This window comes from Camelus ferus, chromosome 25 (genome assembly GCF_009834535.1).
Source record: "Camelus ferus isolate YT-003-E chromosome 25, BCGSAC_Cfer_1.0, whole genome shotgun sequence".
In the NCBI taxonomy this organism is placed as follows: domain Eukaryota; kingdom Metazoa; phylum Chordata; class Mammalia; order Artiodactyla; family Camelidae; genus Camelus; species Camelus ferus.
The window spans coordinates 37697468-37717048 of record NC_045720.1 but is presented as its reverse complement, the minus strand read 5'-3'; the positions used below and the strand labels follow the sequence as shown (position 1 = coordinate 37717048).

Sequence of the window (19581 nt, the reverse complement as noted above, 5' to 3'; positions counted from 1 at the left end):
GAAATACCCAGTCAGATTAATTTGCAAGAAGTGAGGCCACAATAGATTAAGGTCTTAAGAGCCAAACACACAGAGTGAAACCTCAAGTGCAGAGGATGGGTAAGGTATCTGAAAAGGAGATTCCGTACAGAAAAGAATCAAGTCTAGGGGAAGCAACTTTGGAGAATTCCAGTCTGTCTGCCACCACGTCGTTAAATTTAAATTGACGACTTCCTGGGGCGGATAACATAAACTACAAATTTGATGTAAATCGACTTTCCTCCTTTCTAATTGCATTAATTGCTAAGTAAACTGAGACTGAAAAGATTCATAAGAAAAAAAGTGGCTATGAAAATAAGTTTTCCAATGGTGGAAAGCCTGGAAATATGGGACCCTATTTGAAAACAAAACTTCGTTAAAACATAAAGATTCGGTTGTAAATAAGTTTGCATTCATTTAAAGGATACAAATACTTCTTTTAAAAATGGTTTTGAAGTTCTTTCTTTGGTGTCATAAATTTACATCATTATTTTTAAAGGAATAGCTCAAAGTCAGGTCATGTCTTTTATTTTTTATTCCCCCAACTTTAAATCAAAGTATTTTGACATCTCTTTCTTTCCTCGGCTTTTGTCTCCCTTCCTTCCTCTGAAAGGGTTTCATTATGAGATCAGCATCTGAGAGATGTGCTGAGAGTACAAGGTGATGGTCTTCAGCGTGGGGCACCAGCTGTGTGGGGCTCAGCACGATCTGCCTTAATGAATGGAGAAACAGTGCAAGTTGGGTTTTTTTCTGCAGCGTGTTCTGTACTGTGCTGAATTGGGTTTTTAGAGGAAAATCTACCCAATTGCCAAACAGTAGCTACGTGCATGGTATTTCACTCCTGGCTATCTTGTCTCCTGCAGTTGTTAGCACTAAGTTTGATCTCCACATTAAAAATGAGTGTATTTACAGTGGAACACATATGATCTTTTCTCTCCACTAAGGATTTCTGATAAATCTTTTCTGTACTGTAAACCAAGCCCAAAACCATTTATGTGGAGGAAAAAAAAAAACACTTGAAATTTCTGCAAGTTCCTTCAGCATTCCTTTTTTCCACTTTAGCCTCTGTTAGTACTATGGGCTTGAGATTATATCTTAGGCTTCACTTGAACACTGCAGAAAACACCTTTACTGTTAAACAAAACCACAAAACCTCGTTAATCTTCATAAGTGCATCATCAGATCACAGGACATCCACGTTTAAAGGGGTGTAATTAAGGATATCCTACTCATACAACTTGTAAGTTCTTCTTGTCTTAGATTAAAGAAGGTAGAACTGAAAAATGTGCCTGAGTTATTGTTAGGGAAAGAGCAATCAAAAGAGATCACTATTGTTACACTTTCTATATACAGAATACTTTTAAAGATTCAGTCCACATCTATATGCATTATATAAGTTTGTCTTCACAGAAGAGCTGATTTAAATGGGGATTGATTCAGCCATTCATTCATTCAACTAACATTTATTTAGTATCTACTTTATGCCGGGTACTATTCTGGCAGTGAGAATAAAGCAGTGATCAAAACAGGTAAGGTTCTTGGTCTCCGGAGAGATAGACAAAGCCCAAGTAAACACATTCATGAAATGAAGTAATTTCAGGTAGTGTAAGTGCTGTGAAGAAAAAGTAGGACAATATGATGAAGATGGAGGGTTGGATACTTAAAGTGGGTCATCTAAGCAGATAGCTTTAAGGATGTGATATCTGAGTTGAAGTTGGAAAGATGAGAAATAGCCAACTAGATGAAGACCTAGGGATAGAAAATTTTAGGCAGAGGAAACAGTAAAAATGAATTGCAGAGAAGTTAAATGACTTGCATAAAGTTCTATTGCAAGAGAGCATCCTAGCTAAAGCGACATAGCTCTGCTATTAACAGGTTTATGCTATTACAGACAGTCTGGATTTCTATAATTTTCAGTTTACTTTTTATCTATTTGAAGGAATTATTGTGCATAATTCTCACTTGTTTGCTAGTTTTGAGAAATCATTAACATACATCATTAAGTTTAAAGCATACAGAATGATGGTTTTATTTACATACAATGTGAAATAATTACAGTAGGTTCAGCTGACATCCATCTTCTCATACAGATATAGTAAAAAGGAAAGAAAGAAACAGAGAAGAGAAAAATGCTTATCCTCTTAGAATTTACTCTCTTAACAAATTTCCCACATACTATTAGCAGTGTCAACTATGGTCATCATGTTGTTACAGTACTGAGTTAATACTTATCTCATAACTGGAAATTTGTGCCTTTTGACCGTCTTCCTCCTATTTCCCCTCTCCTCACCCTCTGCCTCTGGTAACCACAAATCTGATCTCTTTTTCTATGAGTTTGGGAGTTTTGTTTTTAGTTTTATTTTTTTAGATTCCACATATAAATGAAATCATACAGTACAGTATTTGTCTTTCTCTGTCTTATTTCTCTTATTTCATTGTTAGTATATAGAAATGCTACTGATTTTTGTATGTTAATTTTGTATCTTGCAACTTTACTGAATTCACTGATGAGATCTAAAAGGTTTTTTGGCTTGTGTCTTTAGGATTTTCTATATATAAAATCAAGTCATCTGCAAATAGAGATTGTTTTACTTCTCCCTTTACAGTATAATGCCTTTTATTTCTCTTTCTTTTGCTCTAGGCGGGGCTTCTAGTGCTGTGTTGAACAGGAGCGGTGATAACAGACATCCTTGTCTTATTCCCGATCAAAATTTCACCACTGAGTATGACGTTAGCTATGGGCTTGTCATATGTGGCTCTTACTGTGTTGAGATATGTTCCTTTTATGCGTAATTTGTTAAGAGTTTTTATTATGAATGAATACTGAATTTTACCAAACCATTTTTCTGTGTCTATTGAGATGATCATATGATTCTTTTCTTTCATTCTATTAATGTGATTATCATATTGCTTCACTTGTGTATGTTGAAGCATCCTTGCATCCCAGGAATAAATCCCACTTGATCGTGATAAATGATCCTTTTAAAATGCTGCTGAATTTGGTTTGCTAGTGTTTTATTGAGAATTTTTGCATCTATGTTTATCAGGGGTGCTGACTTGTAACTTTCCTTACTAGTGGTGTCCTTTTCTGGTTTTAGTCTCAGAATAATGCTAGCCTCATAAAATGAGTTTGGGAGTGCTCTCTCCTCTTCTATTTTTGGAAGAGTTTGAGAAGGATTGGTGTTAATTCTTCTTTAATTGGTGTTAATTCTTCTTTAATTGGTGTTAATTCTTCTTTAAATGTTTAGTAAAATTCACCAGTGAAGCCATCTGGTCCTGGGCTTTTGTTTGTTGGGTGGTTTTTGATTATTGATTCTCCTTATTAGTAAATGGTCTATTCAGATTTTATATTTCTTCCTGATTCAGTCTTGATAAGTTATATGCTTCTAAGAACGTCCCCATTTATTCTAGGTTATCCAGTTTGTTGGAGTATAGTTTCTCATAGTAGCCTATTATGATCCTTTGAATTCTGTAGCATCAGTAACAATGCCTTCTTTTTCATTTATAATTTTGTTGGTTTGGGTACATTCTCTTTTTTCCTTAGTCTAGCTAAGGGTTTGTCAATTTTGTTTATCTTTTCAAAGAACCAACTCTTATATTGGATAATATTTTCTGTTGTCTTTCTGTTCCCTATTTCAGTTATTTTTGTTCTAATCTTTATTATTTCTTTTCTTCTGCTAACCTTGGGCTCTGCTTGTTCTACTTTTTTCTAACTCCTGAAATCGTAGAGTCATGTCATTTATTTGGGAACTTTCTTTCTTATTTCTTAAGTAGGTGTTTATTGCTGTGAATCTCCCTCTTAGAACTGCTTTTGCTGTATCCCACAAGTTCTGGTATGTTGTGTTTTCATTTTTGTTTGTCTCAAAATTCTCTTAAATTCCCTCTTGAATTTCCTCTTTGATCTATTGGTTGTTTAGTAGAGTGTTGTTTAACTTCCATGTGTACGTGAATTTTCCACTTTCCTCTTATTATTGATATCTAGTTTCACACCATTGTGGTCACAGGAGATAGTTGGTATATTTCAGTCTTCTTGAATTTGCTAAGACTTGATTCATGGCCTAACACTTGGTCTTCTCTAGAAGATGTTCCTTGTATACCTGAAAAGAATGTATATTCAGCTTTGGTCAGATAGGATGTTCTGTATATGACTGTTAGGATCATTTAGTCTGTAGTGTTGTTTCAGTATGCTGTTTCCTTACTGATTTTCTGTCCGGATGATCTATCCATTGTTAAGAGTAGGGTAATAAAGTCCCCAACTGGTATTGTATTACTGTTTATTTCTCCTTTTAGCTCTGTCAGTTTTTGGTTTATATATTTAGGTACTCCATTGTTGGTTGCATAAATATTTACAATTGTTATATCTTCTTGATGTATTGACCCTTTTATAATTATATAGTGACCTCATTTGTCTCTTTTTACCATTTTTAGTTTAAAGTCAATTTTGCCTAAGTATAGCTGCCTCTCCTTTTTTGTTGTTATTATTTGCTTGAAATGTTTCTTTCCATCCCTTTACTATCTGTATGTGTCTTTAAAGCTAAAATTAGTCTCGTAGGGGAGAGTATAGCTCAATGGTAGACTATGTGCCTAGTATGCATGAGGTCCTGGGTTCAATCCCCAGTGCCTCCACTAAAAAAATAAATAAATAAACCTAGTTACCACACACCCAAATAATATAAAATGAGTCTCCTATAGGCAGCATATTAGATACTGTTTTTTCATCCCAGCCATTCTCTGTCTTTTAATTGGAGAATTTATTTGCATTTCAAGTAATTATTTATAGACTTACTATTGCCATTTTGTTAATCGTTTTCTGGTTGTTTTGTGATCTGTTGTTCCTTGTGTCCCATCCTGCTGTCTTGTGTGTGTGCGTGTGTGTTGATGTCTTTGGGTATCAGTGTGCTTTGACTCCTTTATCATGTTCTGTTGAATACTTTCTGCAGGCTTTGTCCTTGTGGTTGCCATGAGGCTTACAAAATCTTATGGGGGTGCCCTTGTATGTAACTTCTCTTTTTCTTCTTACTGCCCGTACAATTCTTTCTTTGCCTTGGATTTTTGACAATTGAACTATAATGTGTCTGAGTGTAACCCAATTTAGGTTCAAACTACTTGAGGTCCTTTGGGCCTCATGGATCTGGATGTTCATATTTCTCCCAGGGTTCCGGAAGTTTTAACCATTATTGCTTTAAGCAGACTCTCTGTCTCTTTTTCTTTTCTCCTTCTGGAATTTCCACAATGGGAATAATGTTTCTTTCCAGTGTCTCCCAAATTCCCATCGGCTTTCTTCACTCTTTTTCATTCTTTTTCTTTTGGCTTCTCTGACTGGGTAATCTCGTGTCTTTTCTTTCAGTTCACCGATTCTTTTGCACGTTTGATTCTACTTTTGAAACTGTCGGATTTTTCAGTTCAGTTATTGTATTTTTCATCTCTAGGAGTTCGGCTTGGTTTTGTTTTTTGACGGTTGCTATTTCCTTGTCAAACTTCTCATTTTGTTCATACTTTGTTTCTCCAATTTTGCGTAGTTGCCTGTTTTCTTGCCGTTAAATAAAGTCCCTTAGGAGGATTATATTGCCCTCTTTGTTTGCCACTTCATAGGTGTTCATTTGTTTTAGGGCCGGTTACTGGAGCTTTATTAGTTTCCTTTAGTGATGCTGTATTTACCTGGTTATTCATGATCCTGGATTCCTTGCAGTGCTGTCTGTGCTCTTGAGTAGTTGGGCTCTTCTTCCAGACTCTACAGTTTGGGTTTCTGGGCATCTCTGCCAGTAGTGTTTTGGGGCAGGTGGGGCCTGCTGTTGGCTTTATTTTGGGTCAAGGCAATTGTTTGAGCTCTAAGGACAGGGGTAGGGGTTGTGCCACTGGCTGAGAACTGTCGAGTAGAACTGTTGGCTTGGTTCCCCACCCAAGTGAGGCTGTAGGACGGGATCCATGGCTGCCTGGCCAGGCTTCCTAGATGGTAGGGACTGGGTACTGTATCCAGCAGTAAATGGGGCTGTGAGTTAGCTTCTATGCCCCGGCAGGGCAGCAGGATGGACTCGGGGCCTCAACAGCTCATTGTTTGGGGACCCAAGTTAGTCCAAGTGTGCACTGAAGTCCCTGGTCAGGTAAGGCCACCAGTTTTGCTCTGCGGGTCGGGGGAAGCCATGGGCTGTGCTACCTATTCAGGTGCCACCGTGCGCAGGGCTGTGCGTGAGCTACGCGGCTTCCTGTGTGCTCTGGTTAGTTCCCTGCTCGCACAGACTGAAGGCTGCATTCATCAAGAGCAGGGCTAGGAATTAGGTTCCTTGCTGCGGTGCAGCAGGACAAGAATCTCTAAAGCTGGTAAAGCTCTTTGTTGTTTTAACTCAAGCCAACCCACACCCCAAGTTCCCTGACCAAAAACGGCCACTGGCTTTGCTCTGCCAACTGTTGACTCCGCCTGCTTCTTGGCTCAAGTACCACCGGGCTGCACAGTTTCCCGGAGTTGTCACCAGCCGTTTTGGTCAGATGGAGCTGGAAGACTCGATCTGCAGTAGCTGGAGCTACGTCTCAGCTAGGCAGGAGGAGGGAGTTTCGCTCCAGGCTATTCTGTTTCTTAAATGGGCTCTCAGAGTGGCGGATTCCAGGAGTCACCTTCAGCTGCTAATTAATCCCCCTGCTTGCGCATAGCGTGGGAACATTCCACACCTGGTACAGGGTTTGCTTCAGGGTAATCAACTTTGCTCACTCACCTCTTGGCTTAAGTGCTGCTGGGGCCACACTGCTTCCAGGAGCTGCCGCCAGCCCTGCTGGTAAGATGGGCCTGGAAGACATTCCCCACAGTGAGTGGGGATGTGATTCAGCTCCTTGCCTGGGTGTGGGCAAACTGGGCCCTGGGGCAGACAAAACTCCTCCTTTGAGGATCTGAAACAGGCAGATACGCACCCTGCCAAGTTCCCTAGTTAGAGTGGGTCCCCAGCTTGGTTCTGCAGGTGAGCAAAGCTGCTGACTGGGATTACCACCTGGGCACTGTGGCATGAACTTGGTCTGCCAAGATCTGTGCGCTGGCTGTTGCCCCTTCTCTGCCACAGCCGGATTCCCCTGAGTGGTTGAGCCCCACCCAGGGCTTCTCTGCAGTCCTGTGACGCAGGATCAGAGTAGGGGCTTTCACAACGTGACCACACTGCTGGGCGGGGCTAGTTGTCCCCCTTGGGCTCTCTCTTCCCGCTGAAGGAACCAGAGGCTCAGGGAAGATCTGTCCAGGTGGTGCTGTGCTGGCTTTGGGGGAGGGCAGTGCTGTCAACATGCAGCCACTTCTGTTACCTTCTAATGGGACTGTCTTGGTCTCTGTGGTACAGAAGGGTGCTGCAGCATTGTTCCAGATTCTCTCAGGGGGATCTTGTTCTTACTGGTTGTTAGTTGTTCTTGTGAAGAGGAGCAAAGCCAGGAACAGCCTATGTCGCCATCTTGGTGACGTCACTCTCAAGGATGTATGTCCTTAGAATGAAGTGCTCAGGGGTTACATGCTTGGTTTCACTCAGGACATTAGCGTTAGACACTGGTCACTGCAGAAAACTCTAAGGTCTGTTTAGTAGTCCTTTATTTTTAACAAATACCAACAGTGTATTCATTTGCTTTTTATTTCACTTTTTAACAAAGCAAAATTAGCACCAGAGTGTGAATGTCTATCATGGTGTCTCAAGTATATGGCCACATTTACCATCAGCAAAAGAAGTCAGCCTAGTCATCTGAACTCTTTCTTTTTACTGTTTCTAGCCTTTCTGTCTCTGCTTTAACGAATCTTCTCTCCACTTTGTTCTCTTTTAATGCATCAGTAAAGCACACTCAAAGCAATAACAAATTGAGCACATCTGAAATGGCTCCTTACAATTGACACAATGAGTAAAAAAATTTTTATTGGAGTAGTTTTACTTACAGAAATCAGAATTATTTCACCTCCTTTCAGATCACAAAGTTCTTTTGGTTCAGTGCTATCCCAAAAGTGCTTCTATTCAAATATGTTTTGTTCAGTTAACTAATTTCTGGTTCTCCCCATTTCTTCCGCTAACTGAAGGATCTCAAACTCGAACCTCTAGAAGAAGTTATTGAAGGCAATACTAAATCTGTAAGTATTTTTCTCGGTCAAAATTTAGAAATATGTACTTTGAAAACATGATTTAGTATCTTCAAAATTAGTACTATCTCAGTGAAAACGTGAAAAAACAGCATACGGGCATATTTCACTTTGCACGGCTAAGCAGTATTTTCTGAAGTGTGATTTGTGGAAAACAAATGCCTGCTTCACAGGGGTTTTGGGGAAGCAGCTCACATGTTACTTGTGCAAAATTAAATTTATACACATGTGTAAGTCAATGAGTTATTGAATAACTGAATGAATATGTCTGGCAGAAAAGGGCAACTTTTACACTGTATCATAAACTAGGCTGAGTAGGACACCTGAGCTGAAAGTTGGTCCCATTGAATATTGTATTTCCAGCATTTAGCCCAGGGCCAGGCACGTTGTATCCTGCTCCAAAATCATTTTTCAAAGGAAAAAAAAATGATGTTTAGAGAGAAGTGAACATTTATGCATACAGGGAAGAGATGTCCATCCAGAGGGGTAACAACTGATGGAGACTAAGAGAAAATGGACAAAGTGATCCTAATAGGTACATTAAATGCAGCAAAAAGAAATTAATGAATAAATTAACTAATTGAAAAGCAACACATACCATGCCTTATTATTTTTCTTTATTGTGAGGCAAATATAACGCATTCTGCTTTGGGAAATCGGCTGTTTGCATTTACATTCAGTGGCAATTTGGATTTTAAAATCTTGGGTACCTACAGAATATCACTTTTTTCTTAATCCCTTAAATATATACAGTATGGATCTTGTAGGATCAGTCACATTTGCATGAAACAAGGATAGGAGACACCTTTCATCCCCATACCAGTCTTAGTCCACAGGCACTGCCTGTGTGACAGGAGGTGAGACTCACCTGCATGTCGCCTCCTGTTCATCTGTCCAAACTCATCAAAGGGAGCTTTCAGAGAGGGAGCTTTGGAGGTTTCCCAGAAAAGTTTAATAGTGACTTGTGATTAGAATCCTATAGATGACAGACAGATTCCCTAGATAAAAGCGGTATTTTCACTACATGTTCAGTCATTCAGAGAAAGGGATGTGGTCTGTCTGTGTTAATCCATCCGGAACCCAGAACTTCAAAGCGGCAGATTTGGGCGGGAAGGCGAGAGGAGAGGGGTGTTGAGCACAGGCAGCAGGAGCAGCAGGCCTGTGCACAGTCCCACGAGCACAGGGCTGCGACCTTGCGGTCTTGCACCTGGACTGCCTCTTAGGTTTGCATGGAGAGGAAACTGCACTGCGGTCAAGGCAAAGGAACAGACCTTTTCTAATGTTGGGAGAGACTATTGTCTGTTCTTCAGTAATTTTTTAATGTGAGACTGTTCTCTCTCGCTAGCTATGAAGGAGGAAAGTTTCTAAGGATTGTTTCTGAAAGGTGGCAGACTGCCCCATTCTCTGGTCCCTGACAGCAGAGACAGGCCAATGTCAATTTTAAAAGATCCCTCAGCCCACACAGCACTGCCAGCTCAGTAGTGCATGGAAGTACTTTAGGGAAGAAGGGCTGGGCAGAGTGGTTCGGTAATCAGTATTATTTAAAATCAGGAAAGACTATTCTTTATTCTTAACCTTACGTAAAAGGAAAAGAATCATGCTCTTTGGGAATACACACATAGTAGTAGTCTGAACTGGTTTGTTTTTTCAGAAATACCCGTAAGATATTTGTCATCAAAAGTTGTATTTTTCATTAGTGGTAGTATATTCATCACTATCAATTCCTATGAAACCTCTATGTTCAGAACGACAAAAACGGTTTTTCGTGTTACTTCACAGCTAGCCCTCACAGTTATGTTACCGTGAGTTCAGGGATTTTATCCTGGTGAAGGAAACCAGTTTTAGAATTCATTGACTGGACAGGTATTTTTCCTTTTCAAAATGCATGAGAACTTCAAAAAAAAAAAAAATCCCACACCAGAAAGCAAAGAATACATTTTTATTATATACTTGGTTTTTTAAAAGTTAAGCTCTACTGAGCCTTTGCTATGTGCAAGTGTGGTGTTAAACCCACACGTATGTGCTCACTTAATCCCCACAACAGCCGTATGAGGTGGTGCTGGTATCAGCCCCATTTTACAGATGAAGAAACTAAGGTGCAGCAAGGTTTAAACAGCACAGCTGAACCCCAGAAGTTTTGTGCCAGACCCACACTCCCCACCACACTGTAACACTCCAACTGCAGTGTTTGGTGCACTTCTGGGCACTAGAGTGGAGTTGCTTTTTGCTAGTGAGGTTATGAGCTAATGGATGATGGTTTCATGAGACTTCCTACCACTGGGGCAGAGCAGATTATCTGGTAGGCTTTTTTAAGCACACAGCAAAAGTTTGGGCCCTGCTAGCTGCCATACTAGTTTTCTGGGACACGGGCCATAATATAATGATGAGTATAGCATGTAATTTCTTCTTTTAAGTCCATTTTTTCCTCAGCCCAGAAGTAACATTTATTATCTATCATGGGCAAGATCTTTGCATACCATACTCTATTCCATTTGATCCTCCTCAAAGCTCTGTGATACAAGCCCCACTGCTCCAGTTTTATGTAGCAGAAGACTTGAGAAAGGTTAAGTAACTTATTCAGGGCCACATAGCTCGTAAACGTGACGCGAGTTCTTTCACATTTATACCTCTTGTGCTTAAAGGAGAGAGAAAAAAGAGAAGAGGGCAAGATGATGGAGATGGATTAAAGGGCACCCAACAGTGCTCTAGAGTTTCCAGGGCTACCTGAAATCCTTTTCTGGATGGATCGTGTATAAATAAAACTTATCAAAGGAATCTTAAGAGTAGTCAGTGGCTAAAAGCAGAAGCATCCTGCACTTGTTCGTTCCCCAAATAACTTGCTCACCAACTGTGTGCTGGGCCCTGAGGGAGGGTGTAGAGTTAAACTGGTGACTAGTACAGACCAGAAGACAGACCGAAAGGAAATACAGGCAGTTAAATAAGGCTCTACGATAAACTATAATGAGGATTATTGCAGGAAGGTAAAGATCTGCATGGCAAGAGAACACGGCCTAATCTCCGAGGCCAGAAAATGCTGCTAGAATGACATATTATTCAAGGTTAAATTTTTTTAAAGTAAGTATATAAATAGGTATGTAAATAATACTTACACATCTCGTGTAACATTGAACTGTTCTCACTTTGCACTGAAAGAATAGCAGCTGCTCCATAGGAATGTTAAAATACTCCAAACGATTTGTACCAAGCCTGCCACACAGATAGCAACCTTAGAAGTTTACTATTTTATTCTTGCTATAATAAAACAGGGAATAAACGCACATGAGGAATAAACCTACATCTAAAGTCCAAGACCTTGGCTTTATGACTCATTGAAAATTTGGGGATAATTTATTATCTTCCAGCTGTCAAGTACTAAGCAGCAGGTATGAATCACTGAAAGATTACTATGATTTTTGAGGGGAGTTTCTTCAGCCAGATGAACACACGTCCTGGATCTGGACAGGTGTATTGATCCACCCAGATCCTTTATGCCTGGTGTAGTCGTGTGCTGTTCGTGGTATTTCTTCTCAAATGACTTATCAGGGGAAAAAAATGATCATTTTCCAGATATTTTCTACATGCAAAAGGAGTTTTTATTTAAAAAGTCAGTATCTTTTTTTTAATTGAGTTGTAGTTATTTTACAATATTGTGTCAAATTTCAGTGTAGAGCACAAGTTTTCAGTTATACACGAACATACATACATTCATTGTCACATTCTTTTTCACTGTGCGCTACCGCAAGTCAACATAATTTTAAACCAAGTTTGATCACATTCTGGTTCTTTTCAAAGACCCTAATCTTTCTCGAGCACATTACTGTTGCCTACATAACACTAGAAGCACTTATCATACAATAGAAGTTTACAAATCTGTTTTTTTGTTTTTTTGGTTTTTTTTTGCTTCTCCATCCTCATCAAAACTGTGAGTAATGTTTTGTGAGTAAATCGGTTCTGCTCTGCACTTCAATGTGTTTGGAGGCTATTGCCAACTAATATGTCAGAGACTTTCAAAACACAGTCTTGCTTTGCAATAGCTGTTAAGAGATTCAGCAGAGCACACAACGTTCTGATGTTTCTGAGGAAGGCTTGAACACAACTGTAAATGTAGTAATAGAGCCAGAATAACACAAAACAAATTATTTGTGTTCAGAACATCTCTTTGTGTCCAGTTTTTTCCTTAAAATAAAAATACCCAAGAAATCAGAAGCACATGCAACTATAACCTAATATCATGGCAAACACTATTCAGTAAACCTAGATTAACCTTTCGTAATTAGATAGCACTTTTCAGCCCCCAAGATGCCAAATATTCCACCATAATTCCATTGTAACAACATCTCTACAAGGTAAATTATAAAGACAACACTAATCCCTTCTAAAGCAGAGAAACAAAAATACAGCCTGAAAGAGAGTTCTGGGCTGGTTGTTTACACCACAGGATCTCAGATTTCAGTAAGGATTCCAGGCTGTATATTTTAAACAAGAAACATGTAGAAATATCATGAAGACATTAGAACTCCTTCTCCACCTCTCCCATACTCCGCATCCCACAACTTGGCCTGGCCAGCATAGCAAAATTTAGGGTTTTCTTTGGACCTCAGAAAGTCTACCTTAAATTACCCAAGATTCAAAAAAGCTCACTTGTCACGATAGTCATAAAATGTAGGGAGATTGTCTGGGGCTCTTCATAAATTGATTTCTTTGTACAAATGTCTGAGGAAAAGAGAGAAAGACCTGTCTTGTCTGAGTTGCAAAGTAAATTTAATTTTTCCAATCATATTCACATCCATGTATATGAGTGAATGAATCTATATAGGAGACCACCCAAACTGAGTGGGTTGAATCTCAATTCACAAGTAGGCAGTTCAGGGTGAGATCACTGTGGTGGTTCTCACGGTCTCAGCCGTCCCCCTTTGAGCACCTGTAATCAGCCGTATGCCAGTTTCACTGTTCTTGGCTGGGCTTTCTCACATGGCCAGGGCCTCAGACAGGATGCTTCCACTGACTCTGCTTTGCTTGTGGGACCTTAATCCTCCAGCATGAGGTTTGGCAAAAATACAGCCCACTGCCTGTTTTGTATATATAAAGTTTATTGGACTAGAGCCACACCCATTTATTTACTTACTGTCTGTGGCTGCTCTCACAATAAAACAGAAGAGTTGAGTAGGAACCACGTAGCCTTCAAAGCCTAAAATCATTGTGATCTGGCCCTTCACATAAAAAAATGTTTGCTGACCCCATGACAGTCTGAGGGATCCAGGAGAGAGAGTGGAAACTCAAAAGGCCTCTTGGGGCCTAAACCTGAAACCACCATAGTGTCATTCTGTTGGCCAAAGCAAGTTAGAAGGCCAGCCCAGATCCAAGGGAAGGGGAAGCAGAATCTTTGTCTTGATGCATAACTGAGAAGTCACATTTCAAAGGGCATGGGTTCAGGAAGCGGTGAAGGATTCTGGTCATGTTTACAACCTACCTCACTGGGTCACATGAGAACTGTCTTCAGACTGAAATAGTCATGGTGGAGCAGGCGGGTATATGTATATGTCTCATTAGGAAAGCTCGTGAGCATTGTGGGAGTCACTGTTTATCACAAACACCCGATCAAGATGTCCCTGCAGATTTTTGTCAAAGGGACATGTCTGCTATTATTTTGGTAGAGATTAACTCTTAGTTACTGACATTACTGAAATTAAAACCAGGTCCTGGGAGCGTCAGATAGAGGGGACTGTTCATTACACAACCTTGGGAGGTGGCTGTAGACTTTGATCCTTGATCCTGAAGGGAAGCAAAGCCAAATTAAAATTACTGAGCTCATTTAGGGGCCTAGGCTACGGAAACAAATAGATCCAGGATGTGGACTGATTCCAATGCAATAAAAGTTTCCCAAGTAGACAGTCCGCACAATGATTCAGGGACACGGGCTTCTCCCATCTGTGGCTCTGCCATTCCTGAGGCAGGTCTTCATCCTACTAACAGGAAAGGGAAAGAGAGATGTGGGAGGGGTCTCAAAGTCTTCTTGCAAGTCTTGGCTCAAAAGTGGTACACAGCACTTCTGCTCACATGCTACCAGTGAGAGCTCGTCAGTGGGCTGCGTCTGCCTACAAGGGTTGACAGGGTATGCAGTCTAACTGTGCACCTAGAGAGAAGAAAGAAACGGATTTTTGATGAGCAGCTTTTAGTCTCTGCCACAGGCTACCTTCTGATCATCCTTTTTTTTTTTTTGCATTCTTTTTTCATTTTTCATGTGTATCTTTTTTCCCACATACATAGAATACACTCCCTTCACAAGGGAGACAGCCCAAGCTCTCCTCCAGTGACTGCTGCTAGCTCAATTTCCAGGGCCCCTGGATGATGTCTGGTCTTCTCTGCAAGGTCAGGATGCAGCCCCTTGAGGTCAGACTCTTCCTGCTGCACCCACACAAATAAAATATACAGTGATAAAACTCGGTCAGGATAAATGCCATAAACACTGCCGGTCAGAAAGCAGATGAATAGGAAATACACAGCGTTCACTGGTTAGTTTCAACAATGAATTCATGCTGGGAAAGTAAGTAGTTGTCAATGAAGGACGTTCCATTATTAAACACTGGGTCTCCATGCTGGGAGGAACTCTGTTGTCCGTTCTTTTTCTTTTAAGAGTTTTTTCTTGGTCTGTCATCCTCCATGACCACACCTGAAAGGGCCCACTGGGAATAGCACCCTTCCTGGGGTTATGCAGTGTTCACAGCCCACTGCCTGCTCATGTGAGTTGGGGGCCCAGGTATTAATTTAAGGCTTAAACAGTCAAAGGATTTTAAGACTAGGATCAAGATTTATTTGGCAATACAGTTGGTCAGAATTTTAGTAGAATTCTGACCAGTTTACAAACAGTAAGTTTAATGGGTCATATCTAAAATTACTCCTTAAACGTAGTTTTCAGGACTTGATTTTCTTTACTAAAACCTAGGAGGGCAAGAATTCTATCTTAATGCATCACTGTATCTTAGAATCCAGCACTTAGTAATTAGCTGTGGGAACATTTGTCGGCATCCAACCCAACGTGATCCATTAAACACAGGCTCCATCTAATGCCATTAGATTTTGAGTGGGACTTAACTATAGGTGGTTAATACTTGAGAACCCTGCAGTGGTTAATGTACCTTTGGAAATGCATCAATGAACACATCATTTAAAAAATTTGTTTGTTTGTAGTGATATTTATAATATGTCTACTATTACAAAATCTCCAAGGAGAAGGTGGAGCTGTGCTCTGTGTACAGTAGGACTTCTTAAAATTTGGTAAGTGACTCTAGGCCAGTGAGTCCCAACCTTGGCTGCACATTAGAGTCATTTGGAGACGTTTTTATAAGTATGAGGGCCTGGACCCACTCTCAGAGATTCTGCTATAAATGCAATTGAAAAGCCCCGTGATTCTGAAGGAGAACCACGGCTTTTACAAGGGACACGTCGTCGTGAAGGACACTTTCTTTAGCATTTGTATTAGAGGCAAGAAAACACCCTGCCTATACTACAGCTTTTATTCAGTGTTACTACTTGGACTAGTCATGCCTTCTGGTCGTATTTTGGATGAGAATTGTTGGATTTGCGCGGAGGGATGGGATGCGCAGCAGGGGCTCGGCTTGGGGAGGCCCCCCGACAGCCAGCGCAGTAACCCCCGCCCCTTGCTCTGCAGCACATCATGCTGGTGCAGCGTCAGATGTCTGTGATAGAAGAGGACTTGGAAGAGTTCCAGCTTGCTCTGAAACACTACGTGGAGAGCGCTTCCTCCCAGAGCGGATGCTTGCGGTAAGTGCGCCTGCGCCTTAGGTGAGGGCGGTGCGGGTCCTTCCAGCCTCTGGGTGACGATGCACTCTGCAGAGTTCACCAGGCTGTGTTCTCTTATACTTGGGCTCTGTGTGGATGTGCGCATCAGGGGCTCCGAGGGAAGTGAAATGGAGAGAACGAGTTGAGAAGAGGAGTTTCAAATCGACTGTAATCCCCTCTTTTACACGCAGGCAGGCTCACACTCTGGTTTAAAATCATCTGTGGCATATGAGGGCCCAACTCCAGTGCGTTAGCTCTGATTGCTCCCTTGGGAGCATGCGCTGTGGCCTAATAACCACCGTCTCAGCCATTCCTTATGAAGTGGCACCATCTCTGAAGTCTTGATTGCAGGACTTTGTCATTAAAACAATTTTTATTTTTCTGTGGCCACCCCAGCACAGGCTTCTATTATCTCAGGCTGCTAAAATATACTAACTCTTCCTCATCTCCAGGTGGTCCAATAAACAAGCATTAGAATGATAATTTTTCAGAAACGATTATCTTGGAATTCTCTTAATCAGAAAATTGCAGTAACTATGTAATGAGTATCTTATCAAATGCTAGATGTTTATCCTGACCCTACAGTTGTGTCACCAAGAGACCTCCGAAATCCACAGCATCGCTACCATTTTTTCTCCCTCACCTGAGTCCTTGGCCTCAGCCGTGCCCAGCTGCATGTTGCCTTTCCAGCATAATCTATTAATTCTTACCCCTGTGCCTTAGATCTGGCCACGCTCCTTCCCAGAAGTGTGTATCCAGTTGCAGGCCTCTCCCAGCTCATGCTGTACCTCAAGGCCAAAGCCAAAAGTCACCTGCTCCTGGAAAACTGCCACTACCCATTCTACCCCCACCTTGAGAGCTTGTTAAATTGCATATCATAATGCTCTTAGAATGTTGCTCTGGGAAAACTTTTTAGCACACCTGTGCACACGTGTGGGTGCACCCAGAAGCACGTACTTTTTGTCCTTGAGTGCTTTGGTGTTCCTCCCAGTACTTACTACTTGTATTTTATCCACACTCTGGGAAGAATAGTTCCCCAGGTAAGACGTCTGGCTCTGGAATTAAACATGGGATCATACATATATAAACAGCTCATATGACTTAATAAGAAAAAAACAAACAACCCAATCCAAAAATGGGCAGAGGACCTAAACAAGCAATTCTCCAAGGAAGACATACAAATAGCCAATAGGCACATGAAAACATGCTCGATATCACTAATTATCAGAGAAATGCAAATAAAAACTACAATGAGATATCACCTCACACCAGTCAGAATGGCCATCATTCAAAAGTCCACAAATGATAAATGCTGGAGAGGCTGTGGAGAAAAGGGAACCCTCCTACACTATTGGTGGGAATGCAGTTTGGTGCAGCCACTGTGGAAAACAGTATGGAGATTCCTCAAAAGCTAAAAAGTAGACTTACCATATGACCCAGATTCACTCCTGGGCTTATATCGAGAAGAAACCCTACTTCAAAATGACTCCTGCACCCCGATGTTCATAGGAGCACTATTTACAATAGCCAAGACATGGAAACAGCCTAAATGCCCATCAACAGATAAAGAAGTTGTGGTATATTTATATAATGGAATACTACTCAGCCATAAAAATGACAACATAATGACATTTGCAGCAACATGGATATCCCTGGAGAATGTCACTTTAAGTGAAGTAAGCCAGAAAGGGAAAGAAAAATACCATATGATATCACTCATATGTGGAATCTTAAAAAAATAAAAGACAAATGAACTTATATATAAAATAGAAACAGACTCACAGACATAGAATACAGACTTGTGGTTGCCAGAGGAGAGAGGGGTGGGAAGGGATAAACTGGAAGTTCAAGATTTGCTGATACTGACAGGTATATATAAAATAAACAAGTTTATACTGTATAACAGAGAAACATATTTAATATCTTGAAGTAGCTCATGGTGGAAAAGAATATGAAAATGAATATATATATATATTCATGTATGACTGAAGTGTTGTGCTGTACACCAGAAATTGACACAACATGTAAACTGACTGTAACTCAATTAAAAAAAAATGGGGTCATACTAACTTTGTGGTTTGGGGAAAGATCCTTACTGGCTCTAAGCCTCAGTTTCTTCATAAAGTGGTTGTGAGGGTCAACTGGGTGCTCAGCAGAGTGCCTCCCATCCGTGCAGGGCCAGGGAGCGTGAGCTGGGGTTACCACTGCGCTCACTGCTGCTCCCTCATTGTCTGGCTGGCTGACGCCTTTCTGGAGCAGAAGAGGGCTTGTTCGGCGCCATGAAGGTCATCCAGCTCACCATCTTCCCAGGAGCACCTTTGTAACTGGGACTAGTTTTTGTTGTTGCAACTATACTTACAATCGGCTCAGAAGGGCACAAATCAAAACCCCATTTTAGTCCTTTCATTTCAGTGATTTAAAAGTGATCTGCCAAAGTGAGAGTATATGTAGTTTTAAAAAGCCTACTCATTTAAAAATAAAATGGAGTTTTGGGGAAATGCAAGAAAAGAACGTCTATCTACACACGGTCCACAGTGGAAACTGCGGAAAGTAGAGCTCAGTAAACTCTTTTTTGGTTAGTGAAGCTAGAAAGAAAATAAAGTCCGGTTTGGTGCATCAGTTTCCAGGGACACAGTAGATATTTTACACTTACAAAAATGATACAAGGTTTGATTACTTTTTTAAGGTTCAGAAATACTGCTTTAATGTGTGTTTGGGAAAATGACCTAAAGCGTCGAAGAGTGCCCCAGGGTGAGGGAAACAGGCTGTGGGAAAGAGAGGAGGTAGGTGTGTGTTGCCTGCTGCAAAGTCTGTTCTCCCAGTGAGCATGAAAAATTGCTCCCTCAGCCTCAGCAGTGAAGTAGAGGGAAGGAGAGCATCCTTTTCCTGTTAAGATAAATCGAGACTCTAAGACTCTCCTTTTCCTTTTGCAAGACTGGTTTGTTTCTTAACAGCTCTCCACTCACTTCTTATTGCTGATCTTCTCAGCTTTCTTTCACTGAAATTATCAAAAAGTAGACTTTATCAGATGAAATAAGCATCAGAGAATCACCACACACAAATGGAAAACTGTGGAATACATGTCACGCCGGTGTGTCTGTCTAAATTCAGTTGTACTAGTTAGTCAAATACAATTTTCTATCTGCGTTAATTCATGAACCCTAAAATGGGCCACTCCTGCCCTCCGTCAGGCTCTAATGCACTCAGCCTGATTGCCAGAGGCTTGGCTGATAAAACAAAGGTCTGTGAATTACCAGAGTTTTGCAGTTTCTCCTTCTCCCACAGTGTTTGGCTCAGCCTCACCATCGAGAGGAAATGCTGCCATAAAATAAAGTAGAAATTGAGGATTTATGAGATTAGGCATTCTGTATTCATTTTCTCGTTTAGTCTTCACTGCAGTCGCCTGAGATGTGTATTCCATCTAGCTCAGGGGGAAATAGGCTCAGACGGGTTAAACAACTTGCCCGAGTTTGTCTGACTCCAGAACCCACAATTAATCTTTCTTGCCCATATTCGGTCACCCTTGAATCAGAGTTCCCTGGGCTTTCTGTGGTTACCCAGGTGAAGAATAGACAAGATCCCAAGATCCTTTCTGTTCCAATGACAAGATCTTACTTTCTTAAATTCAAGCCACTGAATTAGTGAGGCTTGTGCCCTCCAGGTATTTGACTAGG

General features: G+C 40.9%; 1 protein-coding gene across 3 annotated transcripts in view; it reads left to right on the top strand.

Annotated features, from left to right (window-relative positions):
- Nucleotides 1-19581, top strand: part of NECAB1 (N-terminal EF-hand calcium binding protein 1) — a 234802-nt gene that overhangs the window by 194229 nt on the left and 20992 nt on the right. For all 3 annotated transcript variants that reach the window (XM_032467632.1, XM_032467631.1, XM_032467633.1), the window contains 2 exons: nucleotides 8048-8098; nucleotides 15777-15889. In XM_032467632.1, coding sequence (XP_032323523.1) covers nucleotides 8048-8098; nucleotides 15777-15889 — 164 coding nt within the window. The remainder of the gene's footprint in view (nucleotides 1-8047; nucleotides 8099-15776; nucleotides 15890-19581) is intronic.